This window comes from Oenanthe melanoleuca, chromosome 3, assembly GCF_029582105.1.
Source record: "Oenanthe melanoleuca isolate GR-GAL-2019-014 chromosome 3, OMel1.0, whole genome shotgun sequence".
Classification (NCBI taxonomy): domain Eukaryota; kingdom Metazoa; phylum Chordata; class Aves; order Passeriformes; family Muscicapidae; genus Oenanthe; species Oenanthe melanoleuca.
In genome coordinates, this window is record NC_079336.1 from 74,166,283 (window position 1) to 74,180,422 (window position 14,140).

General features: G+C 39.8%; 1 protein-coding gene across 4 annotated transcripts in view; it reads right to left on the bottom strand.

Annotated features, from left to right (window-relative positions):
• Nucleotides 1-14,140, bottom strand: part of RASGRP3 (RAS guanyl releasing protein 3) — a 57,738-nt gene that overhangs the window by 17,573 nt on the left and 26,025 nt on the right. For all 4 annotated transcript variants that reach the window (XM_056487435.1, XM_056487432.1, XM_056487433.1 and 1 more), the window contains exons 2-9: nt 10,418-10,610; nt 8,801-8,903; nt 8,117-8,179; nt 6,838-6,969; nt 5,727-5,874; nt 3,973-4,146; nt 3,446-3,562; nt 2,868-3,143 (exon numbers count right to left, since the gene is read on the bottom strand). In XM_056487435.1, coding sequence (XP_056343410.1) covers nt 2,868-3,143; nt 3,446-3,562; nt 3,973-4,146; nt 5,727-5,874; nt 6,838-6,969; nt 8,117-8,179; nt 8,801-8,903; nt 10,418-10,487 — 1,083 coding nt within the window. In that variant the 5' untranslated portion in view covers nt 10,488-10,610. The remainder of the gene's footprint in view (nt 1-2,867; nt 3,144-3,445; nt 3,563-3,972; nt 4,147-5,726; nt 5,875-6,837; nt 6,970-8,116; nt 8,180-8,800; nt 8,904-10,417; nt 10,611-14,140) is intronic.

Here is a 14,140-nt window from a genome sequence, read left to right on the forward strand (position 1 = left end):
AAAGCAACCATGCACAAAGAAGTGAGTCCATCTTCATGCAACATCCTCTGGCTCAGTGGCAGCTGAATTATAACACATTTACTTCTCTTGGCCCTGTAACTCAGACTCATTTACACGACACAAGGCAGGACTTGCATCCCCCTCAGCTTTCACCAGTAAACCTGGCCTGTGTCCCTGCTGTCCATACAGCAAACCCTTCCCTTGTTGGGGGAATGCTGACTTAATGTGGGCTTCTTTCAGCTGCTTTTCAAAGCTAGAATTCTGTGAGCTAGAAGCTGGCTTTTTATGCTTATAAAAAGATGGGGTGAGATGGAGGGGTGTGGGGATGGAGAGAAAGCAGACTTCTAAGTTTGTGTGCAGACATTTCAGGCATGAGAAGATCAACTCTCCAAACTATTGACCATTCAGCAGCTACCACTGAAACCAAGAGTCCTCCTGTTCCCCATGACACCTTTTGGTCTATACTCAAAATAACATATTTAAAATGCCTGTAAGCACCTTGAGCAATTGGCCTGAAGTTTACTACCCACCTCTCACCCAAGCATTTAACCCAAGTTCTCACTTCATAACTCTCATCAAAGTCTCCCCAAACATCATTTCCAAGTCACTTGAAAGGAATCATCTCCTCTGGAGCAAATAGGACTCTACCACTGAGGAAGAGCAGAACCAGGCCATATTCCCACATGCCCATGGGATGCCAGTTTCATAATTTTGTGCAGGTTGTTGGACTAGGAAGCCAGTACCCAGTGATTGACCTGTCTGGCAAGCACAAGGGAGGACAGGCAAGAGATTTACACATTGCTTATCAGGACAAGAGATTGATTAAAAGCTTGCCCAGATAGAAGCTGCTCAGTGGGAAAACAGCAGAAGGGAAGAAACAGTTGGGTCAGCTGATTTACACACAGCTGAAAAGCATTGTACACATTTCTATTAATTTACTGGATTTGAAAGGGGTTTCTCTAAATAAGGTAAAGATGGAAAAACTTTTTGCAGTTGACATTAGAGAGATAAGACCCAGCAATAAAAGCAATGGTTAATTCTCTATGCTTTGAAAAATGAAGATGACATAGGCAGCAGGGGAAGCTAAATCTGATTGCACACAGCACACAGCAAGGTAAACTGCTTTTAGTTGTCAGTTCTGGTCAGCTTGGTTGCAACCCTTTTCTCCTCCTCTTTCTCTGAACCCAGCCAGTAATTAAAAACTTTCTTTTCAACAAAAAGGTAGACTGAAACATTTAATCTACAATATTAATCCATTATTACTATGTAAGAGACTAGTGTTAAAAAAATAAAAGTAGCATTGTATTCACATACACAGGTAAGGACAAAATCTACATACAGGAAGAAAAATGAGAATATTCATACTATGGTATGTATCAAAATTCTGGTCCAGGAACTTTTCATAGAAATTTGTTGTTTTTTCCCTTTCCAGAAGTCACCAATTAAAGTCAATACTCCCACACAAATGTACTTGTTCCACAACTATGCTTCCAATGACTGATGTGGAGACAGAGTTACCCTGGAAAGGTTTTGGGTTACCTTCACCTGTCTACTTTATTTATAACCCTTGATCAGTTCTGGAATCAACATTGCAGAGTGCAATTTCATTTTTTACAATCAGATTGGCTCAACTGTAACAAAGTCAGCAGAGTTATATTATGAATGAATGCATCAGAGTATCATAAGTGAGAGAGCACCCATCATGTACTCAATTACTTCTCCAAGTAAATGGAGTTCTGAAAGAAATACAAAAATACAAATAAAATCCCTGTCCTTTTGCTGAAAACAGAAAACAAGAAAAATATTTTTAAAAATTGAAAAACAGATAAAATATGTGAGATCAGGCTGATAGAATGCTGAATATACAAGGACCTGCAAGGTCTTAAAAAAATCTTTAGCTTTCTGCTCCTTTTGGAAAACAGGCTGTCACCAACAAGAGAGAACATCTAATGAAAGTGGTAGCAGCAGTTCAGCTTCCATCTCTCACTTCACATTGTCTAATTTCTACCCTTTTGGACTCACTTTTTTATTGCTCAATTCCCTAAAGCCTGAGGTTTCACTTCCCCCTATTCAAAGCCAAGCTTGTAAGAAATGACCAGGAAGGGAAAGAGTGTCACAAGAAAGCAGCTCTCAATCCCTACAAAAACAAAACAAGATAATAAATATCTACCTTTATAGCTCAGAATTTAAGTTAAAGGATTGTTGCAGGTATCAGCATCTGGTGCCTGCTCTTTCCTGTCCCACTAATCAGGATTAAGACTTGTTCCCAGGTTGTTCAACACAAGACAAAACTGAAGGTTTTCCAATTTCCCCAAACTTGTCCTCATCACAATGAAGCCATAGATATATGCACACCAGCTTGGTTTCTCTAAGCTCAGGCTCATATTTGTCAGCTTCCTTAGTGCAAAGCTCTGTACCTGATCAGTCCCAGCACAAATCCATCACATTTTTATTTACTGGATAGGAAGTGTACTGTGTCACATGGAAAGCATAGGGGAGCAAAACCAGAATGATGCTCAAGCTGAAATTTCTCTTGTGGCTGATGCCAGCATGTCACTCAGTCATTCCAGATGGGACATAAGCTTCCATTCTAAGTAGTCAGAACTGGGTTTTTACTTCTCCTAACATAAATACAGCCCTCTTTCTGCCATTCTTGAAAGAGGTAATTTGTAACAATCCTGTTGCTGTTTCCAGCCATCACATACACTGACTTCCTTAACACCTCATGTGAACTTGTTTCTGTTTTGTATTTTTTCACTTTTCTTTTTCAAGATAACAATATGCACTTAACTTTATAGATATGAGTATTCCTACCGACTCTCAGCATTTGAATCACAGCAGTGAATTGAAACATGTTCAATACTTACGGTTAGCAGGTTAATTAAATCCAAATTAGGCTCTAAATGATGAGAAGCGGTTTGCAGGGAAACCAGTTCACTCAAGGTGATGGAAAGCTGCTGCATTTTCACTATGTTAACTTTGTTCTCATCTATCCAATCAGGAAAAATGACATGGACAGCAATCAAGTCTTTCAAATGGACTCCTAAAATAGGAATTTTGAAGCCAACACAGTCAGCAAAAGCCTTGCGGTAGTTGCAGTAGTTTCCATTGGAAGAGACCAGCTCAGTCATTTCGTTCCAGTCCTACAAACAGCCAGAGAAGCAAGTCTCTGTGAAAGCATTCATTGCATTTCCTTAATCTTTAAATGAGCACAACTCTTGTCAGGGTGTTGACAGTGCGAATTTCCACTCTGGCACAGGCAATCAGCCAGAGGATCCCTGTGAGCTCATCCTGCTCCACTGAGGGGAATGCAACCAAGTGCCTTTCAGGATGCTCTGCCATGATCCAAATATTGTGCTGGTGAGACACCTGCACTGCAGAACCCATCAGACCTCAAAGAGGTGATATTCACCTCAATATGTCTATATTCTGGAGTCCATCATACCTTTGTGACTTCTGAGGACAGATGAGAGTGAGTCTCTTTCAGGCGAGATATAGAGCTGTGGCTTAGACCTCCCACAACTGCCATCAGTGTGTTGAAGTTCTGGAGGTGAAGGAGCTTCTGCAGGAGACATAAATAAATAAAAATTTAAAATTAACTAAACACAAGTAGCAACTACTCAGTGTCACACACAGCAAGTAAAAGGAGACAACCCATCATGGTTAAAGCAGAAATCACTAAGCCAGGGCACGTAACAGAATAGTTCAGCACTTTGTTTTTTCATTATTTTAGCTCCAGGAGAAACACACAATAGTGACAGTTGCCAACTGGAATACAACAAAGAAAAATTATTATAAAGTTATGTCTGCTAGTTAAAAAACGCAGGCACACCACACCTGAACAAATAACCTCCAGTGATGTTGAACAGGTTATTCACTGAGGAAAGAACACAAGGAGCATCAGCTAATTTGTTTAATCTTCATTTACATTCTTTCTGTACTGGAAGAAAAAGACTCATCTGCAAGACTTACCTGTGCAACATTGATAAACTTTGTGATTACTTCTGCTCTTTGCTGGGGTGTTGGTTTGCTGAGAACCATGAGCTGGACCCATTTAGAGATACCATTAAATAAAGCAATAGATCTCTCCAAAGTAGGATTGTTCTCCAAGCAGCCATGGATCACATAGCTTTGGTAGTCTGTGAACTAACAGAGAAGAGACACTTTCAGCAGAACAGCGGACAAACTGGAGCATCAAATTGAAACTTTTGATACTTTTCTTTTTAAAGCTCCTCGTTTTTAATAAGTGACCATGACTCAGGGTCAGCAGACCCTGCTGCACAACAGCTCTTCTTTAAAATCTTTTTGTTGTTGTTTTGGTGTGGCTTTTCCTTAAATGTCATCTTCCAACTTGTTTGTATGCCAGGAAATACAGAAGCCTGCAAGATGAATGTGATTGCTACTTCTATCTTTCCTATAATTTACTCCACATGTTTTGTTCTTTGTAGTTATATTTGACACCTTCAAGCCATGGTACTTTATAGATTCCAAAAATTACATTTCCCTAAATGTTCGAAAAATAGTTTTCAGCTGCCCCTTAAAGGGAGGTTCCCAGTAACTTATGACATAATTTTAGCTTGTGTAGGGAGTTGCTAGTGATGCCAGACAAGATGGGATTAGCTCATCAAAACCAGCCTGCTAGAAAAACATGAGGGTATGTACTCTAACACAGCAGATGCTGATCTCCTAGCTGCAGATAAACAGTATTTCAGTGTTCAGATAATTAAAGAATTTTCTTGCTATAGTTAACACTGTCCTTCCTTCTCCCCCATTTTTTAAAACAGATAAAAACCAAAGACAGAATTCAGACTAATCATATTCTACAATTACATATCTTTGAAAGAGCAAGTAGTACAAAATTAATTAACTCTCATTGGTTGCAGAGAATCATCTATGATAGCAAAATTCAAGAATTAAGAATAATTAACAGAGAAGAATTAACAGAGAAGCTAGAAACAGCAAGGAAAAAAAAAAAAAGAAAATTCATTGTGTGTTTGGATTTTCTTCCTGGAATCCCCCCAGAGGAATTTAAATGCGTCTTACATCTAAATAGAAATTCATGCCTTTTTTCTTGTCCTTCCCTCCTTCTTTGAGGTTAGCATTGCACAGATCACAGTAGGGTGTTTCCTATGATTTGAAGTCTGGAGTAATTAAACTTTGAACATCATTAAGCAACATCAAAAGTGATTTTATTTAGACTGGTCTCAGCTCCTCATTGATCTCTTTTTCCTTCCTCCCTTGAAACAAACAAATAAACTCATACATTTTTCTTAGTTCGAGAGTTTGATTTCTCTCATTCTTCTAAGCACTTTAAAAAAAGTCTCATTTGTCATCTTGAGAACTTACTGCTTCCATTTGCCACCTGATACAGTAACATCACGTGACCTTGTATATGGATATTTGCCAGCAGAAATCAGCATTTCTTTTGGCATTTGCCTCACTCATTTGTTTTGCTTTAGCTTCAACTTTAGTTTTTGTCCACTTCTGCCTCTTGTCCTTGTCCAATCCTCTGTGAAAAGAAGCAACTGTGCCTGAATTTCCCTCAGTGTCAAAAACCATAAGGCACAAAAAGGTCAAAGGAAGTGCATGGCTATATATGTCATATGAGAGAGTATAAAGATGCACTACACTGAAACGCTGAGAAAAAAGTCATAACTGTGAAACTATGTGAATACTCTTTAAAGACAGGCTCCTAATTGCATGTGACAAAGTTGTGGGCTTCTTACAGAAATTCTCCTGAAAGATTTATGCTCCAGAAAAGTGAGATGTTCAGCTAGCTCAATGGGCTCCAGATGGTCAAACAGCAGGCAGGCTTTTCCTTTCTTGGAAATCTTCTTCCTCTGTGTAACTCTTCTCATCCAGTCATAGGAAGGACTGCAAGAGAACAGGAATAAGTCTCACTGCTGTTTGGGCGTATGTCAATGCAGCCCACAGTTGGGATGCATCATTACCACAGAAGGACCATGAGAATTCTTGCCCTGTGACATCCAGCACATCACAACCACACAGAATAAAACCTGTCCAAGAGTGTAACAGAAGATAGGGGTTTTGGATGCACTTCTCCAAGTGATAAACAATAGCAGGTTTGTATCATAACAAAAGGATTACATATTCTTCCCCATGATACAGGAAGCCATGATTAAAGATGCTTTGGAAATACAAGAACAGCTCACAAAAAATTCTGATACAGAACAAAAACATACTTGAGTAACATCAAGGATTAATTTTTCCTCTGTAAGTCCACAGGTCCCTGAAGTAATGGAATAACAGAGACAGCCAAATACTGTGCAGCTGCCATATTTTAAAAGAAAATCTACAATATCACATGAGATGCAAAAGGTAACTTTATGTTTAAAAGGTGACTTTCATTCCAGCTTGTCAAGGAAAGAATAGTTGTAATCATTTTGATGTAATGCAGTTACATATGTGAATGCAAAAATTTCTCCAGTTAAATAATAGAAAACATGGCAAAAAAACTAACAGATTACTGATGAGAGGACAAAAAAAATAGTAAAATTTTCTTTTCTACCCTGAGAAGATCTGATTTACACAGTCACTACATTGCTTGTTATTTTGTATGAAAACTTGTAGGAAAAAAATAATACTAATCACTAAATTGGTACTTGCTGTGTCAGAAAAATAATTTATTTCCTGTTTATATGAAAAATTTACATACAGATAGGAATCTTCTCTTTTACTGTGTAACTATAACTTCCAATTTTTAGCACCGTCAAATTAAAAGACAATTTTGTAAGCGCATTAATATTTTTATACTTTGTACAGAACTAGAATTCTGCTGTTCCAGACACAAAGATGTCCTTGACATGACATGCTTACATGCTGGAGATATCAATAAGATGAATGTGATCCTCATATCCAAGCTGGCTGGCTACTTCTTGGAACTCTTCAGTCAAACGAATCAGCCCAAGATCCAAGTTAAATTCTGCAGGGAATTCCAAAATCCAGTATCTGAAATCCACAGACAGCAGTTAAGTAATGCCCAGACCCAGATATAACATTCAGTGGCTGCAGATATTTTACATGCATTCTTTTAATAGGACATATTTCAGATCCACTGTACTTTAGACAGAGAGAGTGAACTCAGCCTACTTCCTCTGTAATTATTTGTGACACTGAAGTGGCAAAAACAACTTTATCTTTAAATTTTTTTTCTTAACTTACAACTGCCCAACAAAACAGCATTCTATTGAAATGCAAAACTGAAGTGGTGTCTCAGGTGACACCCACAGAAGGCACGCACAGTGTCCTGACTCAGGCTGCCAGGACACCCAGGTAACACTTCCACCTAGTCCCTGTCCAAGTGGGACAACTTTGTCTACTCAGAAAAGACTTTTCCATGGAAATGCAAATGTGCATTTGAGTGGCAGCTCCAGCAGGGCAACCGTGTAAAGCAAATGTGAGCCACACAAGCTTACATATGGAAGGGGGAGTGGAAAAGGCTTTACCAACCCTGACTGCAGTAACCCCCCTCACCTTTCTTCTCAGTGATGTAACTTCATCCAGAGGAAGGAGGAAATAACATTTGAGTGAAGCAACTAAGATATATCATGATTACTTAAAAATTCATGCTTTGTTTTTTACAGGGAAATGTTCCTGTATAGGAACAGCCCAACACATGAAAGCTTTCCCATGGAAACAAGGTCAGAGCAGCTGGTGCAAGGTTTGGAATACACCCAATGTGTAACCACTTCAGCATCACCAACACACTCCTGTCACCATAAATTATGTAGGCATTGCATGAACTGAAGTCTACAGCCCAGAGACAATTTTCTTCTCCCACTAGGTTACAGCTGGAAGCAAAATGTGTCTCTCCTCTGTGTGGCACTGAGCTTGTTGCCCTCTGAGAGGCTGATAAATCCTAACACCCATAAGCCAAAAAAATCATAACACAAGTTTTCTGTCAACTTTTTAGCTCAATGCAGTTAATTGTCTTAAAAGCTGGATTGCTCAACTTAATTGTTTTAAACACGCAGAAACTCACTCTTCACTGCAGAATGGTAAAAAAAAATTAATAAAACCCAAACAAACAAAATTAGGTTGATAGTATTAACAGAACAGTAAAACCAAAATGCTAGAGGACCAGAAGTACATTTACCTCATGAAGTAGCAGATTTTCAATCTGAATTCATTGCAGTTCTCCCCATCAGCATCTCTATAAGTAAGTCAGCTAAAGAAAGCTTTGTGTGCCTTGATTCAGTGTTTTTATTCCCTGGAGGCTGATACTAGACCAGCTGAATTTTAAAAAGTATCAAGCTTTTCTTCTAGAGATGACCACATCTGATATTTCATTCACTTTCACAGCATCATAGAGGACAGAGACTATTTGCTAGCTGCCCTTTTTTTTCCCATATCAAAATTGCCCCTATTCTACAATTCTGAATATTCTACTGGAAGGCTTCTTGCTAGTTCTGTCTAACCAAGCAGGATAATAGTTATGATTACTGAATTAAGAGGTATAAATAACATATAGGTGCTTAGATATCACTGAAAATTCATGGTAGTCAACCTGCTGTGATACACTTGAAAAGTTATCTTGGCTTCATATTTGTAGCTATTCAAGGTGGATGCAAAGTCAGTATTCTTGTACATATGGAGAAAGCCCACAAAGACTTTATGTGAGCATAAAGAAGCTCACAAACTCCCACCTTTTAGGTTGAAGAAAAATTCCCCTCTAAACCTTGTTTTTCACTAATCAATTGGCCCATTTTTACAAGCAGTCAGGAAACCAATCTGCTCCTGACACTGTGGTGCCAATTTGCAGCACTTTGTGAAAGGATATGTGGACAGAAGCTTGCCAGCCAGCTCTGTGGAAGGCAGATACCAGCGATGCATTAAGAGAAAGGTTCTTGGCAAATGGCTGGAGCACGGGTTTCCTTTGTCATCTGCAAAAGAGAAACAACGAGCTAACCCCATCATAAAAGAGGGGAGCTTTTATTCTTAAAGCACAGTAAAACAGAAAGGATCACAAGTGGAAATGTTGGCTCGTTAGCTAACAAAAAGGTAGGAAGGAACACCAGAGTACAAAAATGCCCCTTGAGCAGTAACTTGCTAGAATGTAGTGACAGTTATTTAAACAGAGGAAAAAATCCAAACCTGTGCAGATAACAAGCCACAGCAAAAACAGATAGGGCATGGGCCGCACTATGCTAAATTTTATATAAAGACAGTGTCAGTAACCTAAGGGACAAATCCAAAATTAGTCCATCAAGAGAGTGGGAAGATGATTTATGTACAACTACTTCCAATATTTATTTTATTGAAGCTTAACAGCTTTAAGTTAGCAGTTAAATTATTTTTTTAATGGATCTGCTTCAAGGAATTCAATGTTAAAGCAGCACCTCACATCTGTGCCCAAGGTCAAATCTCCAGCTGCCTAACAGAGACCCTTGTGTCTTTGCAGTGCAGCCACTGAAACTACACAGAGCTCTTCCCTGGCAGACTGACTGAGCATTAGCCTTCCCCAACATCTGCAATGTTAGATTATTCTCTGTCACTTTTTTAGAAGACAGTAGATGGTATGAAACAGGAGCCACATATGTACTTGTGTGAGAGTCAAGAGAGTGTGTATACAAGAAGAGACACTATTTCCAACAGACAAGTGCATGGGTTCTGCCAATGTTTTAATTAAGTTCTAGAGCAACAAGTTTGATGGTGGCCAACAGAAATGGGTGTATGGCATTCACTGCAGCTGGTAGCAAGGTCTGTCCATCCATCAATTGTTCAATCTCTCTAACCTTTAGATACTTCTTTCTCTCCACAAAGCAAAAAAAATTAGTACTTAATTCCAATTAAGATCTGTCCTGCCTCTCCAGAGAATCTAAATGTAGCTTTGTGAATCAAAGCCCCATTAGAAAACACTTAAACCCATCCACGAACTCATTTGACTGCAGTGTGATATATGGCATGATTAATGGTGTTATGGATCAAGGTCTTTTTCATCACTTCTCTCCCTCAGACCTGGTACATCACATATTAAAAAGAGTAAAAAGATTACATGAGTCTTAGGTCTTATTCTTGCCAATTATTGCATGATGATTTTGAAAACATTCAAAAAAATGACTGGTCAAACCACAGCTGTGTAACCACTCAGGACAAAGATCAATGCCAGAAATAACTCCTTGAATAATTCATCCAAACATTTCTCTTGGTAAAGGCCAGCGTTTTAAAAACCACCATATCCACAATTGTGCATTATCTATATCAAGAAAATTTAATACACTATGCATGTGATTAAAATTTTGGCTTGCATGACTCTGGGCCAAATTGAAACATGGAAAATTTTACAGAACAGAAATGTTCTTAGCCAAGAGAAAGATTGGCTAAACCAGAGAACAACAGGATTTATATTAAAAGATTAATTTCAATAACAACAAAATAAAATATTGAAAGAGCATACCAAACATTTCAATACAAGTGTTCAAAAGCTCATCTAATGTTGCAGCCTTTCCAAGAGTGTTTGACCCCATTGTCTTTTAATCGCTGTCAGAAAATAAGAGACATTTTCACCAAGTAGAAGGATGCTTCTTCAAATGCCCAGCTTTTTCACTTTATTTTGTTGGTTGCATTCTTAGCTGGACTTCAATGAAAATCTGAAGAAAGCAAAAGAAATCATAATTATATGACTTAATGGAAGAATTATCAGGATGCAATGCTTACAGTTCAACTCATCTTTTCCATAAACTGCTTTTTCCCCCACGTGATACAGAGCAAGTGAAAGATTTCCACAAGCTTTCCCTACATTCCAGCTTGTGTTTCTAAGCATTTTCCAACTGTTTGTCCACTAGCACAAACTAAATCCATAGCCAGGGTCACAAAACAGAGACCAGATGGTGAATGAGGGCCTGCATGCACAGTGACGCACATTTTGTTCAAGCCATTCTATTTACACTTGATAAGTCACTTTTTGCTAATAACCCTGCTTTTATGTTTTTAAGCATAATCATTTTTCTGGTTCATGATAATGCTAATGGTCTTAATTGGCACAGACCACATAAAATGTTTAATGAAGTTCATAGCAAATATTAAACTAGGAGGCAATTTTTCAAAGGACCTTAAGATCAGCTTTTTAAAATAAAAAAAATCTTCCAATCTTCCCACAATAGCTGGGCAATCACAGAGAGCTGAACACATACAGAAACTTCTAAATTGTATTATGCATTTACTGTGCATTTAAATATCAAATATACTTTTACCTGAAGAGGCATAGAATACTCTGTTGGAAGTTTTCAGAAGTAATTTTACAGGTTATATTTAAAGAAAAAGGTCGGTATTTTATTATCTGTGACTAAGCCCCACTATCACCTGATCACAGCAAGTGTTTGAAATGTGACAAGTACATCCAGCAACTTAAAAAAAACAAACAAACAAACAAAAAAAAAAAAAACAAAAACAAAAAAAAAAAAAAAAACAAAAACAAAAAACAACAAAAACGCCAAGAGTAGAACTCAGATAGTCTTTGAAGGGAAACAACACAGGAATTTGGGAAATTCATTTTCAGAAGTCATTGCCCATAACATAAACTTTTTAAAGCTGGTCATGCAAAGCACTGATGAACTATATACCTGCTTTCTCCCCCAAATACCAATATTACAGACCTCACAAACCCATTTCTAGCAGGACTGGCATTCTTCACTCGTTTTACAGAACCACCCTGCCCCCCTTGCCACTGGCCAGTGTTGCAATGAGCACAGAGTGTCACACTGAGCTGTATCTCTGCTTGCAGCCCTGCAAGCATCACTGTGGTCCAGCCTCCCAAGGGATGCCAGGCAGGGCAGCTTTGCTGCTGCTGCTGCTTCAGCCACTGCACAGGCAGGTGTGCTCCTTCCTCGGCAAAAGGCAGGGCTAGCACATCCTGACACAGCTCCCAGCTCCCAGAAAGAGGAGAAATCCTTCTCATTCAGGGTAGATCTGCACTACCGAGCCAATCATGTCCCCCAGACTGGCCTGCAGCTTCATCAGTGAAGTCTCTTGACCTCCCAGGCAGACTTGGAATATGCAAGCTGCTCATTGTTGGCCCATGCAGGCTCCCACCTGCACCTCATATCCATTTAGGACACCACTGCCTGGGCAGGGGTGCTCTAGCAGCAGTGAGCTGCATTCCAGCACTGGAGAAGTGCTCTGCACTGGGCACTCCTCTACAGACCCAGCCTCAGAGTCCTGCAGGGCTGAGCCTGTTCAGAGCATGCAGCAGTGGTTTCCTTTTAGAATAGCCTCAAAATATTCTCTTCAGCCAAAGATGCGAATCCTATGAGGAGCAGCTGAGAGAGCTGGCATTGCTTAGCCTGAAAAGAGGTAGACTGAGAGGAGACCTTACCCCTCTCTACAGCTGTCTGAAAGGAGCTTGTAGCAGCTGGGGGTCTGCCTCTTCTCCCAGGAAACAAGCAGCAGAATGAGAGGAAATGGTATCAGGTTCCACCAGGGGAGAAGTTTATATTGTATATTGCGGTAAACTTCTCCACTGGAAGGGTGCCCAGGGAAGTGATTGGGTCACCACCCCTGGAGGCATGAGAGAGATGTGTAGATGTGGCACTTAGGGACATGGTTTGGTGATGGACTTGGCAGTATTTTGTTAAGGGTTGGATTTGATGATCTTAAAGTCATCTTTCCCAACCTAAAAAGTCCTATGATTCCATAGCATTATTTTTAGATGTATTCCTATAGACAGATTCTTTCTGGTCCCATCCAACAATGGATTTAGACATGACACTCTCTTCCCTGAAGCTGAGATGATCCTGGAGCATGTAAGCACAGCTCATGAACAGGGAGTTTCTACCAGTCAGTGCACACACAGTGGCACACTCCAAGCCAGCCAACAAGAAACTCGATCAGAGAGGTGCAAACATTAGTTGCTGCCCCTTCCTCCCAGGTGGAAGGAAGCACTCCTGTGAATTGGGTGGTGCAGAACCCCCTCTTGAAAGAACACATCTGTTTTTCTAGAGATGCTACTTGCAATGAACCAAGGGGAAACTGGGCTAATCCTTTCACACCACAGGAAGCAGAGCAAGCACCTAAGAAAGAGGGGGAGGTGGGTGCACAGTGGTCCTTGGCCTCAGCCCTGTGTAGTGTCCTGAGGGTTGGCTCTGGGGCTGGGCAGCCTCAACCCTTCCTGCTAGAGCTGGGCTGACACCAAAACCCAGAGTTGTGTGAGCAAAAGAATGCAGAGATGTGTGGCTCTCTAACCTGCTGGGTAGGACACAAGAGCCATGGTTACCCTGGGGTTAGTCTTTCTTCCCAAGGCTGTTTATATATTTAAAGTGGGGGGGCGGGGGAAGTAAGCAGAGCATTTGCTTGGTTTGCTTTCAGAGTTAAGCAGCAGCTGTGCAGTGTTTTTCAAGATCACCACTTTGTACACTTAACTTTTCCTAGAATTCCACTTTGGGCATATTCTTTCTTTTTGACCATTCTCAAACCCTTCTCTAAGTGCTTAAATAACAGGTGTAATTTTCACAAAGCCAGCTATCTAGCTCTTCCAGATTCATCTGACTTAGGTTTTCTTTCAAGAGGAGAAAAAATAAAATAATTTGCCATTTTACAAATATTTTTCAGTCAGTGTTTCAAAGAATTAAACGGAAAAGCTATTGCAGTTTCTCTCTATGCTTAGAAAATTGCTAAGCACGAAATGTAGGAGTGGAAGAGGTTTGATCTGGCTTTTAAGTGTTGTTGGTATTCCCACCATCCATAAAATATAACATAGGAGAGTGTCATCTCTGTCTTCCACTGAAAACAGTATAAAGGCAGCCATATGGTACTTAACAAATAATGCCCTGGGTAAAATTGAAGGTTTGGTGTTTTTCTTCAGTTTTACATCAACTAAAGTAGCAGGCACCTAGATCCTGACATTGCTGTCCTCCCAAATAGCCCACCTGACCTCTGAAGGTCAGAGCATTATTATAACAATGATTCTTAAAGAAGAATAAAACATTTCCACCAAGTGAAGAACTGGCTGACTGGGTCTGAGCCAAAACCTGATATCTCATCTCTTGACTGCAGACTCCAAAACCCACAACCATTACATCATTACTGGTGTGATTAAGCACTGCTGTTCTATTAAAACAATGAAGGAATTGTCTATAACCACGCCACAATGGCATCCAACCACACACCAGCACCTGTAGAGATG